General features: G+C 38.2%; 1 protein-coding gene across 4 annotated transcripts in view; it reads right to left on the bottom strand.

Moving 5' to 3' along the window:
- The window catches only part of USP47 (ubiquitin specific peptidase 47), a 105600-nt gene that overhangs the window by 74132 nt on the left and 12919 nt on the right, over positions 1 to 18549 (bottom strand). For 2 of the 4 annotated variants that reach the window (XM_027563286.1, XM_027563284.1), the window contains exon 2: positions 1262 to 1321. The exons of the other annotated variants lie outside the window; for them this stretch is intronic. In XM_027563286.1, the coding sequence (XP_027419087.1) occupies positions 1262 to 1321 (60 nt within the window). The remainder of the gene's footprint in view (positions 1 to 1261; positions 1322 to 18549) is intronic. 4 annotated transcript variants of the gene reach the window in all.

The raw sequence follows: 18549 nt of genomic DNA, 5'->3' as shown, positions 1-18549 counted from the left end.
GGGATGTGTGCCTCTCAAGTCATCTTATCTCCTATTCTGGGCATTTTGAACAGTTCTAAGTTCAAATCTGTGTTCTATGAAGTTAATATCATAACATTTGTTTCACAAAAAAAAATTCCTACATATTTCTTACTAAAAAACACAAAACAAGGTGCACAATTAATGCGTATATTTAAAATGGTGTTCACACGCAGAAAAATTAATATCAAACAAAATTCAAAGCTATCAAGATTAAGATTTTTCTAAGAAAAAAAGTAATTTATGAAGAATTTTAAAACATTAAGAACCTCTTCACCTCTAAGTCTGTCAACCCATTTTCTCTCAGGACTTTCTTCTTTTCAAGGTTATATACTATGGTTATAAACTTAAAAATACGTCTCCTCACACACACATACACACAGAGTCCACTTTATCTACTTCTTGATAAAGAAACTGCTATGAACTAAGAAATGAGGTCTTAGAAAATTACCCTTCTGGGTATCCACAGTTCATGGTTAATACACTGCCACAAACTGGAAAAAACAACTCACGGTGTAAATATTTCTGCTGACTGAAATTTATTAAATATATCAGCCTCATTCAGATTGTCCGTTTCTACTTTAGTAAGTAACAAACAATTCCTGGGGTAGTGCTGGGAGTCTTACACAAGAAAAAGATTACTTTATTTTTAAGATCCTCCCTCCATTTTATTTCAACTCCCCACGAAATTCTAATGTATTTTCTAAGTGGTCTCTTGCCACAGATCACCTGGAGAGAATAGAAGAAATTAAATTAAGAACCTTGAGTCTAGAGATAAAGGGGTCTGAGTGAAATGAGGTATTAATAAAGGTTAGAATGGGATGCTACATCAGAGGAATGTGTAAGTTTCTAGTGCATACAGGTTGTTTTTAATTTCTATTTAAGTTTTCAAGTTAAGATTTCTGGGCCTTGACTCTGTAAATTATTAAATTACTTAATCTCAGCACTATTAATATTTCAGAAAATAAATATATCTGTATAAAATAGACAACCACTATACCCAAAAGTCAAAACAAAGGGTTCTATAGTTTTTTACATCATTTTCCCACCTCATTCATTTGTTAAAGACAAGGTGCTATCAGACATATATTCATTTAAGGTGACTTATTATTAAAATTAGGTAGAAATAAATAGGCAAACAACCATAAAACTTAAGACATGCCTTGTTATTACACAAAAACATTAACATGCTGTCACTTGCTCTGCTGATTATCACACTAAAGCAATCACATCAGCAGTCTACCTGTAAAAATTTCTTCTTCATTTCATCAAAGATATTTTGTCTGCATCTCCAAAACACATCCTATGGTATATAAGAACAAAATAAATTACAAATCATTTCTTTAAAATAAAGAGATAAGACAGTGAAATGAGAACAATTAACCTAAAGGCATTTTTGCAACAAAATATGTGTGAATTAAAATATTATTATAACATCTAAGATTTTATGTATAAATTATATTTGTAATTTTAATCTTAAGCCTCAATTATTCTTGAAAGTTACTGAAAGCCTATGTTATGGTGATAAATATAATAGTAACATGGAGAACAACCACATTTTAACAGAGTGGTAGCTTCAGAACTGTGTATAAATCAAATGTTCTAAGTCACATACTTTCCTAGTTTTATTGAGATATAATTAATGCATAACTCTGTAATAGTTTGAAGGTGTACAACATAATGATTTGATAAAAGTATATATTCCAAAATGATTAATTACTACAATAAGTTAACACCTATCATCTGACAATAGTTACAATTTTGTGTTGAGAACTTTTAAGTCCTGTTATCTTAACAATTTTCCACTATACAATACAGTATTGTTAACTACAGTCATCACACTGTATATTACATTCAGAACTTATAAGTAGAAGTCTATACCAGTTATCTATAGGATAACCTATAATCAAGACATAATCTCTTGAAAAATCTTGGTTTAACATTCTACACTTTTTCTGTATAAATTTTGTTTTTCTCCACCTTCTTTAATTAATAAAAGGAAACCAACATATTGTTTTAAAAGGTGCTTTTTATCATGCACAGGCTTCCCTGGTAGCTCAGTCGGTAAAGAGTCTGCCTGAAGTGCAGGAGACCTGGGTTCGATCCCTGGGTTGGGAAGATCCCCCTGGAGAAAGAAATGGCAAACCACTCCAGCATCCTTGCTTGGAAAATCCCATGGACAGAGGAGCATGGTAGGCTGCAGTCCATGGGATCACAAAGAGTCGGGCATTCACAATAGCTTAGATACTATTCTACATCAATTAAAAATCTTTACAGTTTTCTTTTACAATAGAAATATGTTTCTACTATAATGGTAGTACATATTTTTTGACAAGCAAGTCTAAAATAACTCTTATAGCACTTATTAACAATTTGATATATATCCTATTAGATCCTCACCATTCTATGAATATTAAAAACTATTAACCAAAAGAATCATTCTGAACACCACCATTTAAATTCTGTTCCTTTCCCCTCAACACTCACTTATCTTTCTGGGCCAAAACACTGAGTTTGAAAACTGCAGTGTTCCATTATACAGTCCAATCAAAATTTATTTAACTATTCTGTTAATGGACATTCAGACACTTTCAAATTTCCACTATAGCTTTGCTTATTTGTACAGTTTTCCCTGAAGAATACTGCCTAAAGAAAGAATTGGTATATCAAAGTTTACATATTCATTTTTATGATTTTTATGAATTTTTATGATTTTTTGATACCTGGCACCAATAGGTTGACTATTTCTTCCACAAATAAGAATTAAACTACAACTATCTGTCAAACACTGTTTTAGGCGCTGAGAAAATAGCGGTGAATAAAAGCCCTTGCCTTCAAGGAGTGGAGTGGACACTGCACAAGGGAATTCAGCAATAAACAAGTCTAAGGCATCAGGTCGGAGAAGGCAATGGCACCCCACTCCAGTACTCTTGCCTGGAAAATCCCATGGACGGAGGAGCCTGGTAGGCTGCGGTCCATGGGGTTGCTAAGAGTCAGACACGACCGAGTGACTTCACTTTCATGCATTGGAGAAGGAAACGGCAACCCACTCCAGTATTCTTGCTTGGAGAATCCCAGGGAAGGTGGAGCCTGATGGGCTGCTGTCTATGGGGTCGCACAGAGTCAGACACGACTAAAGCGACTAAGCAGCATCAGCAAAGCATCAGGTAACCACTAGCCTCAGACTCTTTCCATTTCTGTACACTGTACTGTATGTGTCATGCTCTTCCTTTAGATATCCTTACCTTCTTTTCACAAATTATCATTGTAGTGGCTTTACACTTGATCTTAGCCAAAAGGCCAGGAAGTGATGTGTGGTGGTTTAAACAAGTGTCCACAAATTCTCTGACATGCCTCCCAGCAAGATTAGGAGTCTAATTCCAGTTCCTTTTAATATGGGCTAGCCGGTGTGACTTTCTATGATACATAACATTACTTTCAAGATTGGGTTAGAAAAGGCAATAAAGCTTCTTCCTGGCTTTCCCTCAGATGCTCATCCTTGGAATTTGGCCACTATGCTGTGTAGGAGCCAAGCAGCCATATGAGAAGGTCATGTGTAGAAGTTCTAACCACAATCCAACTGAGATGCCATCTGGCAACTAGCATCAAGCACCATACATGTGAGGAAGCATTCAGATGATTCCAACCCCCAGACTTTCAGATGCCCCAACTGACGCCAAGCAGAGCAGAACAAGCTGTCCCTGTCCAGGTTTGCCCAAGTTGCACATTCATGAGCAAAAGTCATTGAGTGTGTGGATATGCAAAAGATAATCAAAAGAGCCAATTTCTCAAACTCTCTTCTCACCATTCAATTTAAAATTGCAATCTCTTCACCTCCCTTTCTCGCTTCAGGTTTCTCCACAGCACTTTAGCCACCTGATATATCTGTTTATGTTATTATTTATTGTTAACTCCAAAAAACTTCCACTATGAGCCGAAATAAAATAGCAGATTGGATTTACCTTCTCCACTTTAAACAACTAAAAAGAAGAGATGAAATATATAAAACAATAGTTTAAAAATATTAAGTAACAGATAACACAGGATAGTGATCCCTGTGGAAAGAGAAACAAACACTGTAAGCTACCTTGGCAGAAGAACCCAGCTAGAGTTCAGCAATCTCCCTGAGCTGAAAAGAAGAGGCTAGAAATTCAAGTGGGTCAATTCAGCTAGAATTGACAGAGCAGAATACTGAAGAGAGGAAAGATGTGCAAATAGCATGCTCCAGAGGTATGTAATGGCCCTCCCTGAGTATTCAGTTGAGTACTCATCAACATATACATGTGAAGAAACTACCTAGGCAAGGGAAAGAACCAAGGAAAGAATCTCCCACCAGCCAGAGTGAAAAGAAAATCATAATACATAGGCATCAGATAAGAGCAGACAGAAGAGTATTGTCTCAGCAGTAGAACCAAATTAGGCCTTATCTAAAGGTTATTCTGGGGGGCTTCCTTCGTGGCTCAGGGGTAAAGAATCCGCCTGCCAATGCAGGAGACACAGGTTCAATCCCTAGTCCAGAAGACCCCACATGCTGCAGAGCAACTAAGGCTGTGCGCCACAACTACGGAGCTTGTGTTCTAGATCCTGGGAACCGCAACTACTGAGCCCACGTGTCCTAGAGTCTGTGCTCCACAACAAGAATGGGAAGCCCACAAACTGTGATGAAGAGTAGCCCCTGCTTGCCACAACTAGAGAAAAGCCAGAGCAGCAACAAAGTACCAGCACAGCCAAAAGTAAATACAAAAATAAAAATAAAATAAAGGCTATTCTGGGTCAATCTTAAAATACTAAAAAGCAAGCCTCAAAAGGCTCAAAACGTTTACAAGTAAATTCACATTGTCAGAGAACAAAGCTCAAGAATATCTATGGAAATAATATACCCAGTACTCATCAACATAAAAATCACAGTGTTTGGCATCCAATTTAAAATTAACAGGCATGCATCAAAGTAGGAAAGGATGACCCATCCCTAATGAAGTAGAAAAATCAATAAAAATCAACCCAGATATAATACAGATGATATAATTAGTAGGCAAGAATATAAAAAGTTTTAAACTATACTCTGTATTTTAAGAAGGCACAGGGAAGTATGTAAAAGGAAACAAAAGATATATTAAAGATTCAACTCAGGAGGAGACAAGATGGCAGAGAAGAAGGAATTGCACTCGCGTCCTCTCATGGAAACACCAAAACCACAACCAACTGCTGAATGACCATTAACAAAAAAGACTGGAACCTACAAAAAAAAATGATATTCTACACCCAAAGACAAACAAGAAGCCACAGTGAGATGGTAAGAGGGGTGCTTTCACAATATAATTAAATCCCACACCGACCGTGTGATGACCCACAGACTGAAGGATAACTGTATTTCAGAGGTTCTCCTACAGGAGTGAGTTCTGAGCCTCCTGTCAAGCTCCTCAGCCTGGGGGTCTGGCACTGGGCACATTCCCCAGGGCATCTGGCTTTGAAGGCCAGCAGCGCCTGAGTGCAGGAGCTGCGCCGGTCTGGGGGAAACAGAGACGCCACTCTAGGACGGTGCACCCAAGATTTCACGTGCACTAGAATGGGGCAAGGCAGTGACTCCCTGGGAGCCTGCGCCACATGCGCCTGCAGATGTTAAAGGCTCTCTTGGGGAGGCGCGGGTTGACTGTGGCTCACTGCGGGAACAGAGACACTGGTGGCAGAGGCCCCAGGGAATACACATCAGTGTGAACTCTCGTGTAGGTCACCATTTTGGCACCGAGACCTGACCCCGTCCACAGCCTGCAGTCTATGTGCTGAGACCCCTCAAGCCAAACAACCAACAAGGTGGCAACATGGCACCACTCATCAGCAACAGCTTGCCTAAAGTCTGTCCTGAATGCACAGCCACCTCTAAACACACCCCCTAACACACCATGCCCACCAGAGGGACAAGAACAAGCTCCAGGAAGCTGGAGTAGCAATACTCAAATCAGACAAAATGGACCTTAAAATAAAGACTATCATGAGAGAAAAAGAAGGACACTACATAATGATCAAGGGATCAGTCTGAGAAGATGTAACAATCATAAATATCTATGCAACCAGCATAGGAGCACCTCAATATATCAGGCAAGCCATAAAAGGAAAAATTGACAGTAACACAATAATAGTGGGGGGCTTTTTATATCAGTGGACAGATCATACAAACAGAAAATCAATATGGAAAAACAGGCTTTAAATGATGAATTAGATCAGATGGACTAATTGATAATTACAGAACATTCCATCCGAAAGCAGCAGAATACACATTCTTCTTAAGTGCACAAGGAACATTCTCCAGGATAGATCATATGCTGGGCCACAAAGCAAATCTTGGTACATTTAAGAAGACTGACATCATATGAAGCATCTTCTCAGACCACAACACTAATGATTAGAAATCAACTAAAAGAAAAAACCGCAGAAAAAACAGACACATGGAGGCTAAACAACATGTTACTAAGCAACTAATGGGTCACTGAAGAAATCAAAAAGGAAATAAAAAATACTTAGAGACAAATGAAAATGAAAACACAATGATCCAAAAACTCTGGAACACAGCAAATGCAGTTTTAAGAGGGATATTCATAGCAATACAATCCTACAGCAGGAAACAAGAAAAATCTCAAATCAACAACCTAATCTTATCCAAAGCAACTAGAGAAAGAACAAACAAAATCAAACACTAGTAGAAGGAAAGAAATCATAAAGATGAGAGCAAAAATAAAAGAATTAGAGACAAAGAAAACAACAGAAAAGAGTAATGAAATCAAAACTTGGTTCTCTGAAAAGAGAAATGAAACTGATAAACCTTTAGCCAGATTCATTAAGAAAAAAATGGAGAGGGGTCAAATCAATAAAGTTAGAAATGAAAAAGGAGAAGTTACAGCTTACACCACAGAAATACAAAGGACAAGCAACTGTAAGCCTATACAACATTTTTGAAATGATCAAATATAGAAATGGAAAACAGATCAGTGATTGCCAGGAATTAAAGGGGCTGGGACTGGGAGAGGAGTGAGTGTAGTTGTAAAAGGGCATCGTGAGAGACCCTTGTGGAGATGAAAATGTGCTGCATCTTGACTGTATCAATGCCAATATCTTGAGTGTTATATTGTACTAGAGTTTACTTGGTATTACCATTAGAGGGAACTGGGTAAAGAGTACACCATGTCTCCTTTTTATTTCTCAGAACTACAGGTGAATCTACAATTAACTCTAAATTGAAAGCTTAATTTAAAGATAATACACCTGCCTATTCTACTACTCTTCTACCTCTCTTTTCCTAGATACTAAAAGAGGATGGCCTGTTTTATACCTTGGAGTGTAACAGGGGTGTTACTCCTGAGAACGTGTAGCCACAGACTGGCCCTCAAGCTGGTTACAATCCCAATTCACACTATCTGGGCAGTAAAAAAAAAAAAAAAAAAAAAACTTTGAAAATGGTTCTAGAATAGTAGTACTCCGAGGTAAATGGCAGAAACAGTAACAGTTTTCTTCTGGAAGAAGCTATCTGTATTCCAGAGCTCAAACAATTTCCATAAAAATTATTCCCGGGACTTCCCTATCGACCCAGTGGCTAAGACTCTGTGCTCACAATGCAGCGGGACTAGGTTCGATTCGTGGTCAGAGAACTAGATCCCACATGCCACAACCAAAGACCCCACTTGATGCGACAAGGACCAAAGACCCTGTGTGCCACACTTAACACCCAGCACAGCCAAATGAATTAAAGAAAGAAATTTCTTAAATATTCTCATAATCACAAGACAAATGAACAGCTCCAAAAAAATTTTAAACCGCTAAATATATAATGAAAAAGGAATCATGAGGGTCAGCAAGGAATAAAACACAGCAATAACGTGTGAAAAAATGTTCAATATTGAAACTATCAGCAACAGGGGCTTCCCTGGTGGCTCAGTGGTAAAGAATCCACCTGCCAATGCAGGAGACAGGGGTTCTATCCCTGGTCTGGGAGGATCCCACATGCCACAGAGCGACTAAGCCCGAGTGCCACAACTACTGAGCCTGTGCTCTAGAGTCTAGGAGTCACAACCACTGAGCCCACATGACGCCACTACTGAAGCCCGTGCACCCTAGAGCCCAAGAGAAACTACTGCAATGAGAAGGCCACACACCGCAACCAGAGAGTAACCCTTGCTCACCACAACCAGAGAAAAGCCCGTGTGGCAACGAAGACCCGGCATAGCCAAAAAATAAAATAAAAAGAAAGTTCGAAACTTCATAATTTCAACATTATAAAACATTATAAAAAGAAACACGTATAACATGTTTCAAGAAATAACAAAGACCTTTGAGTTCACGAGTAGACGTTGGCAATTAGCAGACTTTTCTTAAAATTTATTTTTAACTGGAGGATAATTATTTTATAATGTTGTGTTCATTTCTGCCATACAACAAAGTAAATCAGTCATAAGTATACATATGTCCCCTCCCTCTGGAACCTCCCTCCCATGCCCCACCCCATCCCACCCCTCTAGATGTCACAGAGTACTGGGTTGAGCTCCCTGCGTTACATAGCTAACTTCCCATTCGCTCTCTATTTTACATGTGGTAATGTGTATGTTTCAATGCTACTCTCTCAATCTGTCCTGCCTTCTCCTTTCCCTGCTATGTCCTAAGTCTGTTCTCTATGTCTGCATCTCTATTCCTGACCTGCAAATAGGTTCACCATTTTTCTAGACTCCATAGATACATGTTAATATATGATATTTGCTTTTCTCTTTCTGATTTACTTCACTCTGTATAAAAAGACTCCAGATTTATCCACCTCATGAGAACGGACTCAAATTTGTTCCTCTTTACAGCTCTTTATAAATGGAGCAATACTCCATCTTTATACATATACCACAACTTCCTTTATTCCACTACTGGGCATATACCCGGAGAAAACCATAATTGAAAAAGACACATGTACCCTGAGGTTCACTGCAGCACTATTTACAATAGCCAGGACATGGAAGCAATGTAGATCTCCACCAACAGACGAATGGATAATTAGCAGACTTATAAAAGCACCAAACAGAATTTCTAGAAAAAAGATCTGTCACAGCAAGACTGCAAACAAAAGATCTAATATTTGTATAATCCAAGTCCTGTAAGCAAAGAAGAAAGAGGGTGAGCCTAAAAAAGCATTCGGAGAAGTAATGGCTGAAATCATCCCAAATTTGCAAAAGACAGGGAGTTCCCTGTGGTCCAACAGTTAGGATTCTGGATCTTTCATTTTCTGAGCCTGGATTCAGTCCCTGGTTGGGAGAAGGAACTCAGGCCATGGATTACACAGTATGGCGAAAAAAAAAAAAAAAATGCAAAAGACATAAAACTACACAATCAAGAAGCTGAGTGAATCCCAAAGAGGATAAACCCAAAGAAAATGACAGAAAGACACATCTTAATCAAGCTCCTTGAAAACTAAAGACAAAGAAGATGATTTTGAAAGTAGTGAGAGAGAAACACCATCTATGAGGCCAAAACAATCAAATGTAGCATGTTTCTCACCAGAAATTACAGAGACACAATATTTTCCAAGTGCTGAAAGAAAAGGACTGCCAGTTTAGAATTCTGTTTCCAGCAAAAATACCCTTCAGGAATGACAGGAAAACCAAAACATTTCAGATGAAGGAAAACTAAGGGATATGTTGTTGAGAGATCTACCCTAGAAGAACTGCTAAAGGAAGTTCTCTGAACAGAAATGATTAGAATATTAAGAAGTCATTTTGTATTTAAAATAAAATATGAATACCATATTCTATGATAACATATGTGCTACTTTATATAAGTAATTAGAGTATTACCTTGATTACATGCTTACATGCTCAGTCGCTTCAGTCATGTCTGACTCTGTGCAACCCTAAGGAGCCTGCCAGGCTCCTCTGTCTGTGGGATTCTCCAGGCAAGATACTGGAGTAGGTTGCCATGCCCATGCCCGCCTCCAAGGGCTGTTCCTGACCCAGGGATCAAACCTGAGTCTCTATGTCTCCTGCACTGGCAGGTGATTTCTTTACCACTAGTGCCGCCAACACACAGGCGAAACTCTAAACTACACTAATGATTTAAAACTGACTCAATGTGGTGGTTCGGAGAAGGCAATGGCACCCCACTCCAGTACTCTCGCCTGGAAAATCCCAAGGACGGAGGAGCCTGGTGGGCTGCCGTCTATGGGGTTGCACAGAGTCAGACACGACTGACGCGACTCAGCAGCAGCAGCAGCAATGTGGTGGTTGGCTTGTTTCCATAAAAAGCTAGACATCATGAATGTCAAGTCTCCTGTCATCCCACTGTCTGTGCTGCAAAATCAAATTTAACTTACATCATTTCGGTTCACAAAAAGTTTTTCAAAAATGTGACCTTCTATGAGTGCTAAAACTGCCTACTGATCTGGTAATTTCACTTCTGCATATATAACCAAAAGAACTGAAAGCAAGGACTCAGATATTTGCACACCCATGTTCATAGCAGCATTATTCACTAAGGCCAAAAGGTAGAAGCAACCCAAGAGTCCCGTCGGTGGATGAGCGGAAACAAATCCAATATATACAAACAGAGGAATAATATTAAGCTTTAAAAAATGTATGACATATCCTACAAAATGGACAAACCACGAGGAAATTATGCTAACAGGAATAACTCTGTCATAAAAGGATAAATATAGTATGTTTCCACTTACATGAAATACCTAGAATGGTCAAATTCATTGAGAGAGAAAGCAGAAAGGTGGTTGGCAGAGACTGAGAAGGGGAAGCAGGTAGGGGAATGGAAGTTATTGTTAAATGAGCACAGTTTTGCAAGATGACAAGATTTCTGTGGATGGATGATGGTAAGTAGCAAATGACGTTAATGTACTTAATATCCCTGAATTGTACACTTAAAAATGTGATGGGAAATTTTATGTTATATATATTTTACCACAACTTTTTAAAATATAAAAATTAAAAGAGAACTTATGACTAAAATTTGTGGAAGCAGCAAAAACTGTCTGCAAATTGGGTTTCCAATGGTTCTGTATTACAGACACATAATATGCATGAAATATATTATGGATATACGTAAATATATATATGAACACAAAATCAATTCCTATTTTTTTCTTTTAAACAAAAAAAATTATTTTTGCCTATTGATTAAGGATTTACAAATAATTTGAGTGTATATATACATACATGTAGGGCTTCCCTGGTGGCTCAGTGGTAAATCCTCCTGCAATGCAGGAGACATGGGTTTGATCCCTAGATGGGAGATCTTCTAGAGAATGAAATGACAACTAATTCCAGACAGAGGAGCCTGGCAGGCTACACTCCATAGGATCACAAAAGAGATGGACATGACTTGGTGACTAACAAAGATATTTAGGTTGGTGAAAAAGTAACTGTGGTTTTGGACCGTCAATTTTAATTATAACTAGGTTCAAACACATCTTCATTAATCGAAATAGGAATCATTACAATCAACAAATTTTGCTATCAAGAAATAAGTTTGTTTATTCCTGTAGCATTAAAAACCTGTGCTTTGGGATTTGACAAACTCTTGGAAAGCATTTTCTGCCTCTTGCTGGTTGTGGAAGCATTTTCCCTGCAAAAAGTTGTCAAGATACTTGAAAAAACGGCAGTTGGTTGGTGAGAGGTCAGGTGAATCCAGCGGATGAGGCAAAACCTCACAGCCCAGTCCGCCACGCTTGAAGCACTGGTTGTGTGGCACGCAGTCAGGATTGGGCCCATCCTGTTGGCAAATGCCAGCTGCAGGCGCTGGCAGCTTTTGGTGCATCTCAGAGATTTGCTGACCATACTTCTTGGACGTAATGGTTTCACCAGGATTCAGAAAACTGCCATAGATCAGATGGGCAGCAGACCACCAAACAGGGACCATGACCCTTTTTTTGGTGCAAGTTTGGCTTTAGGAAGTGCTCTGGAGCTTCTCAGTCCAAACACTGAGCTGGTCACCACTGGCTGTTGTATAAAATCCACTTTTTGTTGCACTTCACAATCCAATCAAGAAAATGTTCATTGCTGTTGCACAGAATAAGGTGACAACTTAAACAGAGATTTTTTAAATTTTCTGTCAGCTCATGAGGTCAGCTCACTTACCAAGTTTTTTCACCTTTCCAATTTGCTTCAAATGCCTAACGAACATGCTGAGTTCTTCAGCAACTTCTCATGTATATACAGGTATTCTGAAATTTTTAATAGCTATCATTTAAATATACCACATTTCCTATTCTAAGTCCTTCAGGGAATTCTCTAAACAAAATATATTCATTCAGGAAAATAACTTCATAATACATTATAGCTGATGCTTTTGGAAGCACAGCGTGCTCTTAAAACTTCTAAGTAAATTTTTAAAAGTTTAATTGATTTTATAAACTCCGAAAAGTTTCCGAACTGATGAAAAAAAATTTCTTTACTGCAAAGACTTTTGACTATTTAAAAGGAAGTTTGATAATATATTTAATTTGACAGTTAAGAAGCAATCAATCAGATGATTCATCACACACAACATGGAACTATAATACATGTTTAAAGATGGATGGACCTTTGGACATCAGATCAAGCTCTTTACTTTATAGATGTACAAGAAATTCAGAAACCTTAAGTGACATGCCTAAGGTCCCATACGAACACAGATCTCTTAAGAAATACAAATTTTCTGATGACTTCATAATGTTGAAATATTTGTGTCATTAAAATTATAATAATAGTATTTTTCCTCTCACTTTTATCCTAAACTATTCCCACTTTTGTCATACTCATTTAATTGCTGTTATACTACTGTTAACTGGTAACCCACTAATGTTTAGGTGTCTAAACTTAGAAACTAAACAAACTACTCTGTGGAGGATGCACAGTGTGTCCTTTACTATTCCTGTTATCTTTATTTTTGATTATAGCTACGTTTTCTTCTGTGAGTAGGCTGTTTTGATAAGCAGTGACTCAGCTTGTGATACAACTGACTTGTTTACAAGTCTTGAAATGTTCCACTGCATTATTACTAAATCAAAGCAGCTTGTTTATATTATCTGTAATCATGCCTTTTATTTAGAAGCATGGATAATAAATTTTATAATACTCTGAACATGAAATTGTCAACCAAAAAAAAAAGTTACTTAATACTATTTAAAGACTTTATTTCCTATTGGACTAGTCTACAGTGCAGAGTAATGTGGTGCAGATGCTAGTCTAGAACCCTTAAGTCAAGGTGGCTACTTTCCTTTCACTGTGTAATCCTATGCAAGTCACTTATTCTGACTTGCAGGGTCCACAAAGAGTTTTACCAAAAATCAAAAGACAGAATATGTTGAAAATGCTCTATAATTATAATAATAAAATATATCATAAAATCATACAAAATATATTATCCTAGAACTATCAGTTACCATCCTTATAACAGACTTACTATATAATTCTCAACAACAAAAATACTTATGATTTATATTATTTACAATTTCAGAAGATCTTTTTTGAGTAATAGAAATTTCATCAGACAGGGAAAATCTCCAAAGATCTTTTGTTTTCTGATCGCACAGCCTTCTTATAAAGTTTAAAAACCTACTACTGAAAAAGCAGCAAAAAAACCCTACTACTGAAAAGTTTATGTTGATTTATAATTTAGAGACAAATCCCTCATTCCCTTCTCCAGTGGATCTTCCCAACCCAGGGATTGAACCTGGGTCTCCTGCATTGCAAGTAGATTTCTCTGTTTGTGCCAGCAGGGAAGTCCATAATTTAGAGACAAATCCCTCGTTTCAGAGATGAAGAAAAAAGAAGAAAAAAAGACCCAGAAAGGATAAGCAATTAATAAGGCAAAGTCAAACCAATGAATTCTCTGATTTCCAAACTGTTATCCTCTCTACCAATCAGCTAACATATGAACCTCTTTAAGGAGTCTATCAAAATTACAGTCATACTTTTAATACAATGACTAGTTTTCTCTATGTAAATTACCAACTCTCTTAAGAATAAGTACTCTAAAGAGAGTAAAAACTCCCTCTCTCTCCTAGCAGTACTAGCAAAACTTTAAATATGTAATATTGAATTAAAACATGAATTTTTAAAAAAATCAGAATTAGTAAAAAACCTCAAGCACAAGAAAAGATACTCTACATCATTAGTCATTATAGAAATGCAAATTCCAACCAGAGAGATATCACTACACACTAACTAGAATGGTTAAAAAATTAAACTGAAAAATACTGACACTGCCAAGTACCAACCTGGAGGCAGAGCAATTAGAACGTGCATACATTGCTGAATGGAATGCAAAATGGCACAGCCATTTCAGAAAAGAATCTGGGAGTTTCTTATGAAGTTAAACATACACTTACCATAGAAGACATTTGTCTACCAAAAGAAAAGCTGTACACAAATATTTGTAGCAGCTTATTCAGAATCACCCCAAACTGGAAATAACCCAAATGTCCATCAGTTAATAAATGGATAAACAATTGTGGCACTGGACAATGAAAAGGAAGCCTGCTGACACAAGCGATTAACATAGATAAACCTCATAGCTTTATGCTAGGAAGAAGTCAGACCCCAAATGCTACATACTACTTGAATTCCAGTCACATAAGGAAAGGTAAAACACGAGGGCACGAGACACATCAGCGGCTGCAAGGCCTGGAGGTGGCAGGCACATGGGCTGATTGCAAGAGGCACGAGCAAACTTTTTTTAAGGTGATGGAGATGTTTCATATCTTGATTGTAATGGTGATTATACAACTGTGTAAGCTTGTCAAAATTCATAAAACTGTATATCCTTTTAAAGGGGCAAATTTTACTGTACATAAATTATACATCAATAAACCTGACTTTTTAAAAAATGTCTCATTCTAGCTCTTCCACTACCTGAGACTTTAAGTTATGGACCTTTTATAACCTTCATGCTTCCTTCCCTAAAAATGAAGGATCTGTAATACCTAACTACTACTTCCCTTCCAGTGTTAAATCCTATTCTGAGTTGTAGAAGAATTTTCTGCATCAATGTCTATTTTTCTTAGAATTCTTATCACATTTGGGTTATGCTAATGGTAAATAATGTAATAGTAAACAAATATTTCAAGATGTGAATTTAGAATGTCAAAATTAAAGCAAAGCTATTTCTTAAGAGATTTCACTGTTATGTATCTAATTTTTCACCTATTTCCTTTCATTATCACAAAGTGCTATGAACAAAGTAATAAATTACACAACTTTGTGTAAACTTAAAGGCACAAAATTAAAATACCTAAACATCTAAAAGGGCAGACATTTTAGCTATAAAATAGAAGAAATGTACATGAATTCATAGAGTTTTTGTATATTTACAAAAGCCATACATATCTTTTATCAGATAAGTTATACAAAAATTCTACTTTCTAATGCAACCTGGAATTGGGTTGTAATCAAGAGCTCCTTCTGGTAAAATTTTATTTGGAGGATTGGGGAAACCCTTCGGAAGATTTAATTAATTCCCTAATTAAAAACATTTCTTGTTAGTGTTTTTAGTTGCTGCTGCGGCAGCTGCTACCAGTCAACAGTCTAGTATCAGTACCACTTCTAGCCTTCTAAAGCTGCTGAAAAAAAGCTAGGTAAATAGGCAGTTCTCTATACTATGGCTCCTAGAGCTTCCCTGGTGGCTCAGACAGTAAAGAGTGTGCCTGCAATGCAGGAAACCCGAGTTCGATCCCTGGACAGGGAAGATCCCCTGGAGAAGGAAATGGCAACCACTCCAGTATTCTTGCCTGGAAAATCCCATGGATGGAGTTGCCTGTTGGGCTACAGTCTTTGGGGTCACAAGGAGCTGGACACGAATGAGCGACTTTCACATACATATATACCAAGACAAATGCCTGTAAAGCACTCAAGAAAGCAACCGGCTACAAACATAGCTCACAAGAACATGCCTTATACTGAAAAGGTGAAGAAACCACATTTTCATAAGCATCATACAGTGGCTGTCGCTGAAAATCGGAAGGACACATAACTTCTCACTTGCAAACTTCCCTTCCAGCATCAAGTGTGAGAAAATGTTCAGGACTTCAAACCAGATCTACACTACCAAAGTGCAGATACCTTCACATTTCTGGAGGCAAATGAGACCTATCTAGTTAGCCTATTTGAAAATGCCTACCTGTGTGTTATCCGTATCGAATATATAACTACTATGCCAAAGGATATGCTGCCAGCATGACTCATGTGTGGAGAATGCACTTACGATGCATTACAAAGGCAAACACTTTATTCTTAAAAAACAACCAACCAAAAAAAAGTACCTAGTTATATGACTGCAAATGAGGGGAAAAAAAACCACCAGGTGAGAGAATAGGTATTAGAGCAAATTCCACTTTGCCCTGTTTTCATTTGTGTGTAAATGTTTAATATTAATGCAGGGACAAAGAACATTCATGCAAGTAAACAATGTTCCAACGAACCAGTTTCAATGAATTTGCTTATAACAATCATAAACAAATCTGTTAACTTTTTCTGCCAAAAAAAAAAAATTCCTGCCCACTCATGTCTACACAATAAAAACCTAAATTCCTTTATGCACACAAAGCCTTTAGAATTTTAAGACACAATCTGCCAGAACTATCTTCTCTCATTCACCCCAGGCACGCCATGCATTTACCCCAAACTTTCTGTCACTTTTAAAATGCATTATAGACTTTTGTGTTGGAAATGTTATTTTTCCTAACTAAAAGCTCTTATCTTCTCCTTACTTGGCAGTCATCTTTTGCAACCCAATTTAAGTGTTCTCACAGAACCCTCTAAGTAAAGCTGGGCTCCCTCCCTTAGGGTCCCACTTTATTTCCCCATTATGCATTTGTCTCTTTACAAATTTTTGTTTCCCAAACTAGACTAAACTAGACTAGCATCTAGAACTAGGTCAGATTTCTTATTCATCTTTGATTCTCTGATCCATGGCAGCTACTAACTCGGTGCTTAACTGAATGAATTCAACAGTATTAGGAGCTACAGAAATCTACAGTAAGAAAAATTAAAGTATATTTATGATGAAATAAAAACAGGTAATATCCTTTGAAACAAGAAAGATACTTATAGTCAAACTACAATGCTTTGGTTGCACTAGAAAATTTCACTTAGGTAATAAACGAAGGGCATGGTTTTCCCAAAGTTAAACCAAAGCTGCTAGACTCGCTGCACACCAGTGTCCCCAACCTGTGGGCGCCAGGAATTGGCTTCATGGTAGACAATTTCTCCACAGAGGGAGGGAGGGGTGCATGGGGGAGACTTCGTGTTTCACCTGGCACTCCCTGCCTGCTATGTGGCCCAGCTCCTAACAGGCTGCAGACTGGTGTCTGTTCCTGGCCTGGGGTTTGTAGGGACCCCTGCTGTATAGAAAGATTTAAGTCCAGATCTTTTTTCTTAACTATGTCACTTACCCATGAATTTTTCTCTACTGGAAAGCCACTGTATTTCTGCTAATAGGTGAACAACTCTGCAAGTCTTACAGCAATTACACAGCATCAAATCTAAAGCACAGTCATGCTGTTGTGTAGCTAACAAAGGTTTGGTTTTGTTATGGTTTGTTATGTAGTCAAAGGTATGGTTTTCTCATGGATGTGAGAGTTGGACTATAAAGAAAGCTGAGCGCCGAAGACCTGATGCTTTTGAACTGTGGTGTTGGAGAAGACTCTTGAGAGTCCCTTGGACTGCAAGGAGATCCAACCAGTCCAACCTAAAGGAAATCAGTCCTGAATATTCACTGGAAGGACTGATGCTGATGCTGAAACTCCCAATACTTTGGCCACCGGATGCAAAGAACTGACTCATCTGAAAACACTCTGATGCTGGGAAAGATTGAAGGTGGGAAGAGGAGGGGACAACAGAGGATGAGATGGTTGGATGGCATCACCGACTCAATGGACATGAGTTTGAGTAAACTCCAGTAGTTGGTGACGGACAGAGAGGCCTGGAGTGCTGCAGTCCATGGGGTCTCAAAAAGTCAGACACAACTGAGTAACTGAACTGAACTAAGTCACTAAGTTGTGTCTCAGACTTCTGCGACCTCATAGACTGTGGCCCCGCCAGGCTCCTCTGGCTACGGGAATTCTCAGGCAAGAATAGTGGAAAGTGAAAGTGAACTTGCTCAGTCCTGTCCAACTCTTTGCAAACCCCTGGACTGTAGCCTACCAGGCTTCTCCGTCCATGGGATTCTACAGGCGAGAATACTGGAGTGGGTTACTATTTCCTTCTCCAGTGGATCTTCCCGACTCAGGGATCAAACCTGGGTCTCCCACATTATAGGCAGATGCTTTAACCTCTGAGCCACCAGGGAAGCCCTGGAGTGGTAGCCATTTCCTTCTCCAGGAGATCTTTCTGACTCAGGGATACAAGCTATGTGTCCTGCTTGGTAGGCAAAATCTTTACTACTGAGCCACCTGGGAAGCCCACAATCAGTAATACAACTGACCAAAAAGACAAGTTAATTGGTTCTTCTACTCATGTCAACTGGTTATACTCCAGAGTTTTCGAAAGTCAGAGTTATCAAACACATTAAGTTCTCCCAGAA

This window comes from Bos indicus x Bos taurus, chromosome 15, assembly GCF_003369695.1.
Source record: "Bos indicus x Bos taurus breed Angus x Brahman F1 hybrid chromosome 15, Bos_hybrid_MaternalHap_v2.0, whole genome shotgun sequence".
Lineage (NCBI taxonomy): Eukaryota > Metazoa > Chordata > Mammalia > Artiodactyla > Bovidae > Bos > Bos indicus x Bos taurus.
This window is presented reverse-complemented; position numbering and strand designations above follow the sequence as displayed.